The sequence below is a fragment of the Cherax quadricarinatus genome, chromosome 39, assembly GCF_038502225.1.
Source record: "Cherax quadricarinatus isolate ZL_2023a chromosome 39, ASM3850222v1, whole genome shotgun sequence".
Classification (NCBI taxonomy): domain Eukaryota; kingdom Metazoa; phylum Arthropoda; class Malacostraca; order Decapoda; family Parastacidae; genus Cherax; species Cherax quadricarinatus.
The window spans coordinates 32,959,053-32,976,919 of record NC_091330.1 but is presented as its reverse complement, the minus strand read 5'-3'; the positions used below and the strand labels follow the sequence as shown (position 1 = coordinate 32,976,919).

Here is a 17,867-nt window from a genome sequence, read left to right as displayed (position 1 = left end):
TCAGTACCACACACCAGAGTGTAACACCATCAGTACCACACACCAGAGTGTAACACCATCAGTACCACACACCAGAGTGTAACACCATCAGTACCACACACCAGAGTGTAACACCATCAGTACCACACACCAGAGTGTAACACCATCAGTACCACACACCAGAGTGTAACACCATCAGTACCACACACCAGAGTGTAACACCATCAGTACCACACACCAGAGTGTAACACCATCAGTACCACACACCAGAGTGTAACACCATCAGTACCACACACCAGAGTGTAACACCATCAGTACCACACACCAGAGTGTAACACCATCAGTACCACACACCAGAGTGTAACACCATCAGTACCACACACCAGAGTGTAACACCATCAGTACCACACACCAGAGTGTAACACCATCAGTACCACACACCAGAGTGTAACACCATCAGTACCACACACCAGAGTGTAACACCATCAGTACCACACACCAGAGTGTAACACCATCAGTACCACACACCAGAGTGTAACACCATCAGTACCACACACCAGAGTGTAACACCATCAGTACCACACACCAGAGTGTAACACCATCAGTACCACACACCAGAGTGTAACACCATCAGTACCACACACCAGAGTGTAACACCATCAGTACCACACACCAGAGTGTAACACCATCAGTACCACACACCAGAGTGTAACACCATCAGTACCACACACCAGAGTGTAACACCATCAGTACCACACACCAGAGTGTAACACCATCAGTACCACACACCAGAGTGTAACACCATCAGTACCACACACCAGAGTGTAACACCATCAGTACCACACACCAGAGTGTAACACCATCAGTACCACACACCAGAGTGTAACACCATCAGTACCACACACCAGAGTGTAACACCATCAGTACCACACACCAGAGTGTAACACCATCAGTACCACACACCAGAGTGTAACACCATCAGTACCACACACCAGAGTGTAACACCATCAGTACCACACACCAGAGTGTAACACCATCAGTACCACACACCAGAGTGTAACACCATCAGTACCACACACCAGAGTGTAACACCATCAGTACCACACACCAGAGTGTAACACCATCAGTACCACACACCAGAGTGTAACACCATCAGTACCACACACCAGAGTGTAACACCATCAGTACCACACACCAGAGTGTAACACCATCAGTACCACACACCAGAGTGTAACACCATCAGTACCACACACCAGAGTGTAACACCAGTACCACACACCAGAGTGTAACACCATCAGTACCACACACCAGAGTGTAACACCATCAGTACCACACACCAGAGTGTAACACCATCAGTACCACACACCAGAGTGTAACACCATCAGTACCACACACCAGAGTGTAACACCATCAGTACCACACACCAGAGTGTAACACCATCAGTACCACACACCAGAGTGTAACACCATCAGTACCACACACCAGAGTGTAACACCATCAGTACCACACACCAGAGTGTAACACCATCAGTACCACACACCAGAGTGTAACACCATCAGTACCACACACCAGAGTGTAACACCATCAGTACCACACACCAGAGTGTAACACCAGAGTGTAACACCATCAGTACCAGTACACACCAGAGTGTAACACCATCAGTACCACACACCAGAGTGTAACACCATCAGTACCACACACCAGAGTGTAACACCATCAGTACCACACACCAGAGTGTAACACCATCAGTACCACACACCAGAGTGTAACACCATCAGTACCACACACCAGAGTGTAACACCATCAGTACCACACACCAGAGTGTAACACCATCAGTACCACACACCAGAGTGTAACACCATCAGTACCACACACCAGAGTGTAACACCATCAGTACCACACACCAGAGTGTAACACCATCAGTACCACACACCAGAGTGTAACACCATCAGTACTTTTTTTATATATATTTTATTTAAAATTACATTTCAATACATTAAAATAAATAAAAGAATCCTATTATCGGCTCCGCCACAAAAACATAATTTTTCATATGCTAAATACAGACTGCAGGTTGCACTTTGTGCTGACACAAAACATCCCTCATCCACTATGTTTTTTATCCCTTACTAACTTACTTACTAACTTACTAACTCCTGTGCTAAAAACAGCTTTGATTGTTACTCTGCCGGCTTCTGTTACTGGGCAGTACTGTCCACGGAGCTATCACGTAATCGAGGGTGGGGTGTCCTCACCTCACCTGAAGTATTCAGTCTGGTCTAGACTCTCTTTGGTGGTTGGACAGATTGTGTGTCTCATTATTCTTGTTAGTTCTGTAGAACTCTGTTCACAGAACATTGTATAGACTTAGTGATTTTCGACGTTGTACTGAGGTTGTGTGTCGCATAGACACTCTGAGCAACTCAGGTCCTGAGCTGTAGCTTCTGACCTAACTTGTACCTGGAGTTTACTTGGAGAGAGTTCCGGGGGTCAACGCCCCCACGGTCCGGTCTGTGACCAGGCCTCCTGGTGGATCAGAGCCTGATCAACCAGGCTGTTACTTCTGGCTGCACGCAAACCAACGTACGAGCCACAGCCAGGCTGGTCAGGAATGTACTGGTATCTGTGTATTATCACAGTTGGGATTTTCTTATGCTGAACTTAGATTCAGTTGTTGGGAGTTTTGTGACTTTTGTGGAGGATCTGCTGATGGTCCCTACTTTGTGTCGTTATATTATCTCCTTGTTCCTAATTCTGTGTTGCAGTTGCTTGTTATATTGCTATTGGCCTTAGCATTCTTTTTATTGTTCAAGCAGACTGTTCTGACTGCCAGTTGGTCAAGAAGCTAGTTTATTTGAGGACTTTTTCAGTCATTTGTATAAGTCTAGTCGAGTCGTGAGACATAGCGAACTACTTAGAGCACTTACACACATACACACAAACTTACTTGTACATATTTTTAATATCTTATTAAATGTTAATGTACCAGACGGTACTTGAGACTTATAAATGTTATATGTGCTTTCGGCACAATACTACTGTATACGAGAGAAGTAATTATTCTTATTTTGTTGATTACTGTGATTAATTTAATTTGATATACGCCTAGACAACTTAATAAATTTATTAAATTTTAATTTCTCTAGTTAGTAGCCTACCAGTTGTAATCCTGAAGCACTATTGAATCTTACTGAATTCTAATGGATAATTGGACAAGGATACTGACTACTTGTTACGAAAACCCAGTAACAGGCTGGATGCTAGAAGGGCAGTCCATTCTAGTATTACCTGGAGATCTCTAAGCTTTTAGAATCGCGTTTTTTTGTAACACTTACACCCCCACTTTTCCCCACTGCAAAATTAAATGCCGCTTACACTAGACGTCACAACGTCTGACTATTGTTCACTTAACTTATAAAATAATTAATTAACATAATTAAAAGTTATGACAAAAAATAGATAAGAACATTACTTGACAATAATATAGAATGTCAACTAAAAATGGTAACTGTGCACTAGATAATGAAACTCACACACTAAATACATATTCCCTTATTTATGTTTTAAAATGTTCAATAAGATATTGATGTATAGTAACAAGTATTCGGAACATTATCAGACCTACTCTTTGACACACTGAAATAGATAATATAACATTGCTCTTAATAATACACGTGCAGAGCAGTACTACCTCCATCATTAAAAATCCATCCAGGCACAAGACACTTCAGAAAACCACCCCCTGTCATCCCCTGACCCCATACTGTCTATATTAAAAACACAAACTTACGCTCCCTTACATGCTCAAGCTTGTACCTGAAGTCTAAAGTCATAAACCCATGTCTCTTAATCACAGGTCACCAGGTCACCCCCCCCCCTACGCCCCCCCCCTCATGCCTAACAACTGCACACCCATATACTCCAATACAACACACTTTTATTCGCATTCCATCCTCCACTAATCTCAAAACAGAACAGAAGTGACAGACTCAGGGAATACACCCATTCCAGCTCTACCCTGCACCCAACCCTAACAAAACACCTACCGTCAGATTACGATAACCCACTGGGATCTATTTACCCACACCTTCCCATATAGTAGCCTATTCCTGCAAACTGTACGATACACACTCGCTGCAAGTGCCCTCACCCTGTAATCACCCCCCACCTTCCGCATACCCCAAGAAACATACAAAAATTCTGCCACCACGTACATCACAGCCCGCCGAATGTCCTTAGAAACCCCACCCACATCAAAGTGCAACGCCCTCAAGGTCGAGATGTTACTCCCCCCCCCCGCCACTATACCTAGGATTCTCGCTAACCATGTCCTTACAACCCCCAAGTTTTCACAAAAATATACAGCATAAAAAGCTGTCTCCTCCTCCCCACAATGCTGACAGTTCCCCGCACCTACATAGCCCATTCTATATAGTACAGACCTTGTAGCTAGAATTCCCAGAAAAAAACCTATATACCAATTCACGAACCTTCAGCTTTAATCTAATCTTTCGAAAGTCTTCCCAAATGCCCCTCCAATCATACATCGGGTATGTATCTAGTCCCTGTATCACCTCTCCCTGCCTACCTGTCCTCCCAAGCCTACTAACCTTTACCTTCCTTGCATCCTGGATTGTCAATAAATTACGCATTATATCTTCACACATCAATAACTCCTTCCCCTTACACCATTTCCTCACATTCTCCATGACCTCTCCCACCCTTATACCCCTCTCCCCTCCCGCCCTTAGTTACCTCTGCTTCACATATACTCTAGACACGTGTGTCCAAAGGTATGAGACCCAGCCCACCCAGTCGCACGTCCGTCATCACCACCTCCTTCCGAAGCCACGGCCTCCCATAACCCCACACATACCTCAAAACCCCCCTCTCCAGTTCCTGAATATCACACGTCCTCAGGGGATATACTTCTGCCACTCCCCACACTTTACTATACACCAGTGTGTTTACCACCATCACCCTCTGCTGCAACGTTGTATCCCCGGCCCTCCACCCTCGCATCCTACCCATCGCTCTACTCACAACATCCCTTGAATTTACCCTCTGCGCCTCCCCAGCCTCTTCCATGTACACCACCCCACATATCTTAAGTCTATCCGCAACGTTCCACCCATACAATTCTCCCAAACCCCCCAACCCACGTACCTACTTCCATTAACTTAGACTTTGCGTCATTAACCCTCATCCCAGTCACCCCACCAAAAATCTCCATTATAAGTCCCACATTCCACAATCCTATTTCCCCTCCCACCAACATTGTGGTGTCATCCACATACCCCACAATCCCACATCTGCCAGGACCCTTCCCTCCCTGTTACTACACTCCTTCCTCTGTAAGCCTATAAAATGGGTCCTGCATGCATGCAAAGAGGATTTGTGACAAGGGACAACCCTGTCTCAAACCCTCCCCCATCTGTACCGGCAGCCCTAACTTCCCATTAACTTGTACCCTGACTCTCGCAGGTGTATACAAAGTAGTCACCCACTGCACAATCTCATCCCCAAAACCCTGTGTTTGTAAAATACGCCACAACATACGTCTATCAACACAGTCATAAGCATGCCTCCAATCGATCCCCAAGATCCCCCCCCCCATGTCTGCCCTCCACGAAATCCCTAATTCTTCCATGCCCCTCATGCATACTTTGACCTGGAATCCCATACTGTTCTTTATGTAGAACAAGGTCAATCACCTTCTTCATGCGATTGCCCAAAACCTTTGCAAATATCTTATAATCAGCACACATGAGGGATATCGCCCTATAGGCACCCAGGGTCCTCCCCCCCTCCTTTATAAACCAAAACAACTATTCCCGTGTCCTGCATTTCCCCCAACACTCCCCCTTCCTTCATACAGTTAAGCAACGAGACCAGACATTCCTTCATACAATCCCACTGTGCAATATAGAAATCGTTAGGAATTCCATCCATCCCTGGCACTTTTCCCCTACTCAAGCTCATTACCGCCTCCCCCACCTCCTCCTCACTGATCCTACCTTCAAGCTCCACCCTCTCTTCCCTAAAATTCCCCAAATTCCCTCCCCTATAATCTCTCCCTCCCTCCCTCCACCCTCCCCCTGCTTAAAATTCTCCCTGAACCAATGATCAGCATAGTTACTCATTCCATCAGTGGTTCTTAGTGCCTGCCCCACCCTATAGCCCCCTGCCCCTTTACACACCTCTAATCCCATAATCGTGGTCATCTGCTGTCTTTCCCTGAACCTCTGCAAAACACATCCTGACGGTTTATCAACCCATAGTACCTCTTCTAATCCTTCCCTCACACATATCGCATCAAAACGAGAATTCTGTATATCCTTCAATCTTCCCCTTAAAACCTCAATTTTCCCATGCCTACCACCCCACCCCCTTCATAGCAATCATTGAGCTGCCCCTCAAGGTATTTCTGTAATCCAAACCTCCACCGCGCATCATCCCATTCTCTATGCTGGTAATAATCCTTAATCCGCCGTTTAGCTTGCGTCTCACACCATCCCAAAACATCTTCCTTGATGTTCCGTGCCTCCCAGAATCATCTCCACCAGTCCCTGAATGTAAACCCCTCCCCCTCCCCCTGAAATAACCTCACATTCATTTTCCAATACCCTGCATACCGGCGAACCATACCATCCCATGCCACCTCTGCCAACACGGCACGATGGTCCGAAAAACCTACGTAAACCGTCAGCACACGTTCTACTGTAATCTCACGAGTTAAGTATATGCGATCTAATCTGGCTGCATAACCCCTCCGCATAAACGTGTGCTCCACTTTCCACCCATCACCCCTGACTACATCATAAACCCCTGCATCCCTCAACAAAGCCCTCAACACCCCAAGCACACACCCTGCACCCCTCGGCTCCACATCCTTATTTCCAATTACACAATTTCAGTCCCCACCTACTATGGAAACCATGGGTAAACCCCTCAAGTGGAAAAGCAGAACATCTCATATAAAATTCACCTTTATCCGTCTGTTACTATCAGCCAGCATATATATCCCCAGAAAACACACTCTAATCTCCCCCCAGATCCCCTCCACCCTCACCACTCTCCCCTCCCCCCTCTTCCCACGCGAGCACTTGAAATGGGCTGGATTCCCTCACTGCCACTGCCACCCCACCCTTTAGTTTCCCTGAACCACCAGCATACATCCTAAACCCTTTCAACTTCAACTCTCTGCCACACTTAAAACTGTGTTCCTGTATAAAGCACACGTCACCATCAAAACGTCTCAAAACATTCTCGAACCATACACGTTTAACTTCAGCTCTTAGGCCATTCACATATATAGTTAAACACTTAAAGATGCAAAAAAGGTGGCTTTCCTCTATGTCTCTGTGTCCTGTCTACAACGCTTTTTATTACTCCTGACTTCTCCCGTACACTCTTGCCCTCCTTGATTCCCTCCCTCCCCTGTGTACTACTCTGCTCTTTCTTAGTTACTCCCGCCCACATCTTCTTGCCAGGTCGCTGAGCTGGAGTAATGATCTCGTCATCCGACAGGTCTCCAGCTCTCTTCCTAGAAGCCCCCTCAATCTCCATGTCATTATTTCCACTCTCCCTGTGCACCTCAGCGTCCACCTGCAACAACTGCAACATGCCAGATCCTGACCCCGTCGACCCCGTGGCCTGTCCAGTCAGGTCGTCAACCATCAGAAGTCCCCCGTCTAGAGCGGGGTTCTCCTCCGCTGGCACGTCTAGGAAGGACTTAATCATCTCCTGCAAAGGTTCAGATAATTCCTGTAGGTCACCAGCCTCCCCCACTCCCACAGGCTGCTGCTCCACTTCAGGTTCTTCCTGTGGGGGAGCTACCGAAGCTTCTGGTAGCGTCACACAACACTACTCCACACCGTCCACTTCATCCTCCCAATTTCCTTTGCCTGCTGCAACCACCGCAGCAGATGAAGGAGCCACCAACAACTCTGTGGCTACTGGCATTTCCTTTGACCGTGGAGCTGCAGCCTTACCACACCCGGCTGCCATGTGATCAAAAACATCACACAGTCGACACGTTTTGCGTGTCACAAACACCTGTGTCCTAAAATCCACCAGGACAACATACGAGGGGATAGGTCTTCTCAAAGCCATCTTGATATTGGAGGATCCTGCAGGAAGCCCCGCATAGATTCCATCCGTCCATCGTTCCAAAGTCACAGCATGTACCTCACCATAGCTTCGAAAAGTCTCTCGAATATCCACGTCATCTGCTTCAAAAGGAACATTCCGAATCCTCACCCAGGTGTAGTATCTGGAGGCATCCTGCAGGCGTACCTCCAGCCCAGATGAAACAGTGATACATCTCTCCTGGTAGTTAGTTACCATCCTTTCGTAAGCTTCCACTGTGCAGAACTTGACGAAAATCCTTGTAGAACCATTCAGAGCAATCCCATATAACTCATCGTTGGCAACACAGAAAGTATCCCTGATGATCGTCGGCAGCAAAACAGAGGCATTTGTAGGGTAAATTGCCCCTTTGACTAAGTCAACACACACAGTGTTACTCCTCCTGCGGCCACTGGCAGCCATCTTGGAGAAAACAGGAAGTTGCGCAACAGAGAAAGCAGGAGCTTTTGCGCAGCACGTCCACACGGCCGGAGAGCGTTGAGGACAATGTCCATCAGTACTACACACATGCAGCACCTGTTTGGAACCCGCACTTTAACAAGCACGTCAAGAAATTAGAGAAAGTGCAATGGTTTGTGACAAGGTTAGTTACAGAGCTAAGGGAAATGTCCTATGAAGAAAAGTTAAGGTAAATCTGCCTGTCGACACTGGAGGACAGGAGGGTCAGGGGAGACATGATAACGACATATAAAATAATGCACAGAATAGACAAGATGGACAAAGACAAGATGTTCCAGGGAGGGGACAGAGAAACAAGAGGCCACAATTGGAAGTTGAAGACTCAGATGAGTCAAAGGGATGTTAGGAAGTATTTCTTCAGTCATAGAGTTGTCAGGCAGTGGAATAGCCTAGAAAGTGACGTAGTGGAGGCAGGAACCATACATAGTTTTAAGACGAGGTTTAATAAAGCTCATGGAGCAGGGAGAGAGAGGACTCAGTAGCAACCAGTGAAGAGGCGCGGCCAGGAGCTAAAACTCGAACCCTGCAGCCACAAATAGGTGAGTACAAATAGGTGAGTACACCAGAGTGTAACACCATCAGTTCTATGCACCATAGTACTCACCTAATTGTACTCACGTAATTGTAGTTTCAGGGGTCGAGACTCAGCTCCTGGTCCTGCCTCTTCACTGAACGCTACTAGGTCCTCTCTCTCCCTGCTCCATGAGCTTTATCATACCTCGTCTTAAAGCTATGTATGGTTCCTGCCTCCACTACATTGCTTGCCTGACTGTTCCACTTCCTGACCACTCCATGACTGAAGAAATACTTCCTAACATCCCTGTGGCTCATCTGAGTCTTCAACTTCCAAGAGTGACCCCTGGTTTATGTGTTCCCTCTATGGAACATTTTGTCTCTGTCCACCTTGTCTATTCCACGCAGTATTTTGTGTATCGTTATCATGTCTCCCGTATCCCTCCTGTCCTCCAGTGTCGTCAGGCCGATTTCCCTCAACTTTTCTTCCTAGGATATTCCCCTTAGCTCTGGAACTAACCTTATCGCAAACCTTTGCACTTTCTCTAATTTCTTGACGTTCTTGACCAGGTGTGGGCTCCAAATTGGTGCTGCATACTTCAGTATGGGCCTGACGAACACGGTGTACAGTGTCTCGAAAGATTCCTTACTGAGGTATCGGAATGTTAATCTCAGGTTTGCCAGGCGCCCATATGCTACAGCAGTTGTCTGGTTGATGTGTACCTCCGGAGACGTGTTTGTTGTTATACTCACGCCGAGATCTGTAACACCATCAGTAATATACACCATAGAGTAGCACCATCAGGGCACCGCACCAAAGAGTAGCACCATCAGTGCTACGCACCATAGAGTAGCACCATCAGTGCTCCGCATCATAGAGTAGCACCATCAGTGCTCCGCACCATAGAGTAGCACCATCAGTGCTACGCACCACAGAGTAGCACCATCAGTGCTCCGCACCATAGAGTAGCACCATCAGTGCTACGCACCACAGAGTAGCACCATCAGTGCTACGCACCACAGAGTAGCACCATCAGTGCTCTGCATCATAGAGTAGCACCATCAGTGCTCCGCATCATAGAGTAGCACCATCAGTGCTCCGCATCATAGAGTAGCACCATCAGTGCTCCGCATCATAGAGTAGCACCATCAGTGCTCCGCATCATAGAGTAGCACCATCAGTGCTCCGCATCATAGAGTAGCACCATCAGTGCTCCGCATCATAGAGTAGCACCATCAGTGCTCCGCAGCATAGAGTAGCACCATCAGTGCTCCGCATCATAGAGTAGCACCATCAGTGCTCCGCAGCATAGAGTAGCACCATCAGTGCTCCGCACCACAGAGTAGCACCATCAGTGCTACGCAGCATAGAGTAGCGCCATCAGTGCTACGCAGCATAGAGTAGCACCATCAGTGCTACGCAGCATAGAGTAGCACCATCAGTGCTACGCAGCATAGAGTAGCACCATCAGTGCTCCGCAGCATAGAGTAGCACCATCAGTGCTCCGCACCACAGAGTAGCACCATCAGTGCTCCGCAGCATAGAGTAGCACCATCAGTGCTACGCACCACAGAGTAGCACCATCAGTGCTACGCACCACAGAGTAGCACCGTTAGTGCAACAAAATCAGTCGTGTCATTTCGTCACGGAAACTCACGGAACATTGTTATTCTATGTTTACATAATTATTCCCAGCATCACCTGTCTCCTCTCTCACCATCTTGATTCTGGAAGCCATTTTTTCCCCTGTGTAGTTCCCGCTGCCTCACAGCCGGGGCAGCAGCCACGGCCAGAGTCGCATCAACCGTCTGGCAAACTTTGGAGATGCAGCTCTCACTGGGATCATGAGAGACGCCTTTACTCAGTGGGAGAGTCTCCAGCAGGACTCTGGCAGTAACCTCTTCAGGTGAGTCCTTCTTTACTGACAGTTCATCTCGCATTATTGGCAGTCGTTATATCACTTTCATTCTTCTTGGTTCGCCGGTTGAAGTATGGCATCCAACTTGTGGGAGATCTGTCCTTTTATTTATGTAAGTGTTCAGCACTTATATGATAAAGTAGTTGCAGTTTTTTTTATCAATCTCAAAGAAAGAATCACATTTGAATTATGGAACCTCATTTATTCTCTCTCACTCGTCTTGAGATAGTGACTCTGGACTCAAAACTTTTGCTAGCTTCCATGATAGTGACACTAGACCTGTGATAGCTTCCATGACAGTATCTCCGTACCCAAGACCTATGCTAACTTCTATGATAGTGACCCTAGACATGAGCTTGCTTCCCTGATAGTAACTCTAGACCTGTGCTAGCTTCCATAATAGTGACTCTAGACCTGTGTTAGCTTCCATGACAGTGACACTAGACCTGTGCTAGCTTCCATGACACTAACTCTAGACCTGTGTTAGCTTCCATTACAGTGACTCTAGACCTGTGTTAGCTTCCATGATTGTGACTCCAGACCTATGCTAGCTTCCACGATATTGATGGCTCCTAGAGTGGGCACCTTGTACCTAGCTAGTGTAGATGATAATGAACTAATTAAAGATAATTATATTTTTTTGACTCAAGGTAGAGAATGGTGTTACCAACACGTAATATATTTGTTTGAAGTATTTCAAATAGATTTTTCTTCTGCTTGTTACAGGCCAGCATCGCTGTTGGCACTGGGCCTGGGAAAGCAACGGCAGCTCTTGGAGAAGATCGCTGGCTCAGTAGAGGCTGGCGGTCACACACCTGTCTGGCTGACCTCACAGTGTCTCAAAGACAAATACGGGTTTGTCTTCTGTGTTAGAGCAGTTATATGGTGGGAACATTAATTAGTGTTGTGTTCTTGTTATATTCCATCACAAGGTTTGAATTTCATTCAGTACAAGAATTACATATGTCAACTTTAGCTGATAGACTTCGTAATAGCGAAGAAAATGTCAAAAATATTTACTAAAAGTGTAAATAGTTATGCTAAAATTAGTAAAGACTTTTTTTAGATTTTGCCGCCGAAGCAGCTAGTTCGTTGTGCACCCCTGTGTCCATCCTGTGGATGGTAGCCAAGAACGTATGGATACACAGAAGGCTTAGGAACTAGGACCCAAATGGGTTATCAGGAGTACAACTGGATTCATATCTTCAGTTCACTTATCTGTTGCAAACAGATTTTGGAAATTTGCTTAATATGTCTTACATATCATTAATAAATATATTGGCATACCACTCAGGTTATTATACTGTCTATCTCTATATTCCCCAATAAGAGGACAATTAAGTACTTAGTGTTCAAGACAGTGACCAGAGGGCTGGCCACATACTTTGCATATCATTTATGTGTATACCAAACTGCCAGAAGGACCCAGGAGATCAGTCGAAGAGTCTGAAACGAGTGTGCACAGATAAAGAGGGAGGCCCAGCGACTGTATGATAATGACATAGCATCGAAAGTCAAATCTGACCCGTAGGAGGAAGACAACAGTCAAGGACCAAGTAATCAGGCTGAGGAAAGAAGGTGGGGAGCTCACAGGAAACGACCAAGAAGTATGTGAGGGGCTTCCAGCAGTGAGAAGACTGATGGATGTTTCCAGCAGCAACAAGACTGATGGAGGCTTCCAGCAGTGACAGACTGCTGGATGCATCCAGCAGTGACAGACTGCTGGATGCTTTCCAGCGGTGACAGACTGCTGGATGCTTCCAGCAGTGACTGACTCCTGGATGCTTCCAGGTGTGACAGACTGCTGAATGCTTCCAGCAGTCCGTCACTGGGTAGTGGCTCATGTACTGGTCCATTGCCAGTGCATGTGTAACTTGTACATTCATGAAGGCTGAGGGACTGAACACATAATCTCTAGGCTGAGGGACTGAGCACATCATCTTTAGGCTGAGGGACAGAACACATCATCTTTAGGGTGAGGACTAAACACATTATCTCTAGGCTGATGGACTGAGCACATCATCTCTAGGCTGATGGACTGAGCACATCATCTCTAGGCTGAGGGACTGAACACATCATCTCTAGGCTAATGGACTGAGCACATCATCTCTAGGCTGAGGGACTGAACACATCATCTTTAGGGTGAGGGACTGAGCACATCATCTTTAGGGTGAGGGACTGAACACATAATCTCTACGTGAGGGACTGAGCACATCATCTCTAGGCTGAGGGACTGAGCACATCATCTTTAGGGTGAGGGACTGAACACATAATCTCTACGTGAGGGACTGAGCACATCATCTCTAGGCTGAGGGACTGAACACATCATCTCTAGGCTGAGGGACTGAACACATCATCTCTAGGCTGAGGGACTGAACACATTATCTCTAGGCTGAAGGACTGAACACATCATCTCTAGGCTGAGGGACTGAACACAGCATCTCTAGGCTGAGTGACTCATCACTCATCTCTAGGCTGAGGGACTGAACACATCATCTTTAGGCTGAGGGACTGAACACATCATCTCTAGGCTGAGGGACTGAACACATCATCTCTAGGCTGAGGGACTGAACACATCATCTCTAGGCTGAGGGACTGAACACATCATCTCTAGGCTGAGGGACTGAACACATCATCTCTAGGCTGAGAGACTGAGCACATTATCTCTAGTCTGAGTGACTGAACACATCATCTCTAGTCTGAGTGACTGAACACATCATCTCTAGGCTGAGGGACTGAACACATCATCTCTAGGCTGAGTGACTGAACACATCATCTCTAGGCTGAGGGACTCTACACTCATCTCTAGGCTGAGGGACTCATCACTCATCTCTAGGCTGAGGGACTGATTACCTCTCACTTTCTCACACTGGTTGGTGAAACGGTGTTAAGAGCTGTTGAATGAAAAATGAGATAGAAACAGTGATGTTAAAAGCTGTGAAATGAGAAATATGACAGAAGCATCCAGCAGTGATGATGTAAAGACCTGTGGAATGAGGAATATTATAGAAGCATCCAGCAGTGATGATGTGAAGACCTGTGGAATGAGAAATATGATAGAAGCATCCAGCAATGATGATGTAAAGACCTGTGGAATGAGAAATATGACAGAAGCATCCAGCAGTGATGATGTAAAGACCTGTGGAATGAGAAATATGATAGAAGCATCCAGCAGTGATGGTGAATATTATGAGTTAATATTTAAGTTGGTCCTATGCAGAGAGAAAATCACTGCAGTGCTAGTGTTGTAATAGATACTTAGGATTCAGGTTAATATTACTTTCTAGTCGAGCGTAAAATTTTGCCAGCTTATAATTTTTAGTTTACAGCTGAGAGAAGATAATTTATGGAAGATTAGTGTCTTGTTTAGGTCATGATGTTTAACCCTTGACCTCTGATGAAATAATTGTTATTGTTGCAGGATCAATGTTGTTGATGACGGGATGGCTGTGCTTGACCCGTCAGGAGGGGTGCTCATGGCTGACAAGTGCCTGGCTGCCGTCCAGGTTAGTGTGGGGGAAGGGAAGTATCTGTCAGACTCTCGGTTAGTCTGTCTCTCTTTCTGTCTGTTTTTAACTATGATTTATGGGAGTTCTACTTTTTTCGCGACTGTCACCAGCAGGTAAGAAATATGATGGAATGACTTGTGTGTGTGAGATTTGCCAAGTTACGTGTGTGAGGGACGCTGCCTCACCAGACATGGTGACGGCTGCCTCGCCAGCCATGGTGATGGCTGCCTCTCCAGCAACGGTGATGGCTGCCTCGCCAGCCATGGTGATGGTTGCCTTGCCAGCCATGGTGATGGCTGCCTTGCCAGCCATGGTGATGGCTGCCTTGCCAGCCATGGTGATGGCTGCCTTGCCAGCCATGGTGATGGCTGCCTTGCCAGCCATGGTGATGGCTGCCTTGCCAGCCATGGTGATGGCTGCCTCTCCAGCAACGGTGATGGCTGCCTCGCCAGCCATGGTGATGGTTGCCTTGCCAGCAACGGTGATGGCTGCCTTGCCAGCCATGGTGATGGCTGCCTTGCCAGCCATGGTGATGGCTGCCTCGCCAGCCATGGTGATAGCTGCCTCGCCAGCCATAGTGATGGCTGCCTCGCCAGCCATGGTGATGGCTGCCTTGCCAGCAACGGTGATGGCTGCCTCGCCAGCCATGGTGATAGCTGCCTCGCCAGCCATAGTGATGGCTGCCTCGCCAGCCATGGTGATGGCTGCCTTGCTACCCATGGTGATGGCTGCCTCACCCTCTATATAGAGGTGATGGCTTCGCCGTCAGCCATGGTGATGGCTGGCTCATCTGCCATGGTGATGGCTGCCTCGCCAGCTCTTTCATGCAAAGAGTACGTAACCTTTATTCGGCGCATGTACACACCCTCATTTACAGGCTATCTCCCCCAAGCAGTGAACCAGGTGACTGAGGGTTGACGATGGAGCCCCGTCGTTCAACCAGTACCCAGGTTCCAGCCAATGAGAAGATGGTTTTGGCAATCGCAGAGGTTATGTGGGTACCACTCTCCTCTCTGCCCTTGTCATTCCCATTCTAGAGCTGGTTGAAGAACAGTCTGCTCTCTAGTGGCTTCTATTCTGCCTTGCTTACCTTGGAGTGCACTAATACCTATTGCTGTACATAGTGTATATAGTGTACATACTTCTGTTCTAAATTGGTGAAGGATGATATAAGTCAAAAGTTTTCTGCTGTGTTTATTTTGCTTGCTTTACACCCAGGATAACAGGCCATTTGGACTCCTGGGTTGTAATACCAGTCATGGTGATGGCTGCTTCGCCTGCCATGGTGATGATACAACCATCATTCCCTACCTTCCCTACAAGACAGCTACCCCACCCGCCTGGTACCACCACCCATCAGCTACCACCATCCACCAGCTACCACCACTCACCAGCTAAAACCACCCACCGGCTACCACTACCCACGAGCTTAAGGCTGTCATGTTGTATTGTCTCAAACGATGATGTTACAGTGTTGCCTCATGTCTTGTGAAGACAACCCTGGAAGGTGTAGTGAAGACAACCCTGGAAGGTGTAGTGAAGACAACCCTGGAAGGTGTTGTGAAGACAACCCTGGAAGGTGTAGTGAAGACAACCCTGGAAGGTGTTGTGAAGACAACCCTGGAAGGTGTAGTGAAGACAACCCTGGAAGGTGTAGTGAAGACAACCCTGGAAGGTGTAGTGAAGACAACCCTGGAAGGTGTAGTGAAGACAACCCTGGAAGGTGTAGTGAAGACAACCCTGGAAGGTGTAGTGAAGACAACCCTGGAAGGTGTAGTGAAGACAACCCTGGAAGGTGTTGTGAAGACAACCCTGGAAGGTGTAGTGAAGACAACCCTGGAAGGTGTAGTGAAGACAACCCTGGAAGGTGTAGTGAAGACAACCCTGGAAGGTGTAGTGAAGACAACCCTGGAAGGTGTAGTGAAGACAACCCTGGAAGGTGTTGTGAAGACAACCCTGGAAGGTGTAGTGAAGACAACCCTGGAAGGTGTTGTGAAGACAACCCTGGAAGGTGATAAATTAGACACATGTGCAACTCTTGGGTATCTTTATTGAGGAAACTTTTCGCCACACAGTGGCTTCATCAGTCCATACGTAGGAGAAACTTGAAGAACAGGAGGAGAATGAGGTAATCAGTCCCTCAACCTTGAGTCGATGTGTTCAGTCCATCAATCTTGACTCATGGTTGAGGGACTGGTTACCTCATTCTCCTCCTGTTCTTCAAGTTTCTCCTACGTATGGACTGATGAAGCCACTGTGTGGCGAAACGTTTCCTCAATAAAGATACCCAAGAGTTGCACATGTGTCTAATTTATCAACATGTCGGTTCTCTGAACCATCCATCTACAAACCCTGGAAGGTGTTGTGAAGACAACCCTTGAAGGTGTTGTGAAGACAACCCTTGAAGGTGTTGTGAAGACAACCCTGGAAGGTGTTGTGAAGACAACCCTGGAATGTCTTGCGAAGACAACCCTGGAAGGTCTTGCGAAGACAACCCTGGAAGGTCTTGTGAAGACAACCCTGGAAGGTCTTGTGAAGACAACCCTGGAAGGTCTTGTGAAGACAACCCTGGAAGGTCTTGTGAAGGCAACCCTGGAAGGTCTCATGAAGACAACCCTGGAAGGTCTCGTGAAGACAACCCTGGAAGGTCTTGTGCAGACAACCCCCAAAGGTCTTGTGAAGGCAACCCTGGAAGGTCTTCTGAAGGCAACCCTGGAAGGTTTTGTGAAGACAATCCTGGAAGGTCTTGTGAAGACAACCCTGGAAGGTCTTGTGAAGACAACCCTGGAAGGTCTTGTGAAGACAACCCTGGAAGGTCTTGTGAAGACAACCCTGGAAGGTCTTGTGAAGACAACCCTGGAAGGTCTTGTGAAGACAACCCTGGAAGGTCTTGTGAAGACAACCCTGGAAGGTCTTCGATTGAGAAGTTAAATAAAACATCTGGGATTACCGTGATGTGTTGCCTCAGACTGTGATGTTGTGTTGCCTCAAACTGAGATGTTGTGCTGCCTCAGACTGTGATATTGTGTTGCCTCAGACTGTGACATTGTGTTGCCTCAGACTGTGATGTTGTGTTGCCTCAGACTGTGATGTTGTGTTGCCTCAGACTGTGATGTTGTGTTGCCTCAGACTGTGATGTTGTGTTGCCTCAGACTGTGATGTTGTGTTGCCTCAGACTGTGATGTTGTGTTGCCTCAGACTGTGATGTTGTGTTGCCTCAGACTGTGATGTTGTGTTGCCTCAGACTGTGATGTTGTGTTGCCTCAGACTGTGATGTTGTGTTGCCTCAGACTGAGATGTTGTGTTGCCTCAGACTGTGATGTTGTGTTGCCTCAGA

At 47.1% G+C, this 17,867-nt stretch overlaps 1 protein-coding gene across 8 annotated transcripts in view; it reads left to right on the top strand.

The window, feature by feature from the left end:
- LOC128696241 (peroxisomal sarcosine oxidase) overlaps nt 1–17,867 on the top strand; it is a 184,629-nt gene that overhangs the window by 52,996 nt on the left and 113,766 nt on the right. For all 8 annotated transcript variants that reach the window (XR_011392938.1, XR_011392937.1, XM_070092561.1 and 5 more), the window contains 3 exons: nt 10,858–11,009; nt 11,748–11,876; nt 14,443–14,527. Coding sequence is in view for 6 of the 8 variants with exons in the window: in XM_070092561.1 (XP_069948662.1) it covers nt 10,858–11,009; nt 11,748–11,876; nt 14,443–14,527 (366 nt within the window). In the remaining 2 variants the exon portion in view is untranslated. The remainder of the gene's footprint in view (nt 1–10,857; nt 11,010–11,747; nt 11,877–14,442; nt 14,528–17,867) is intronic.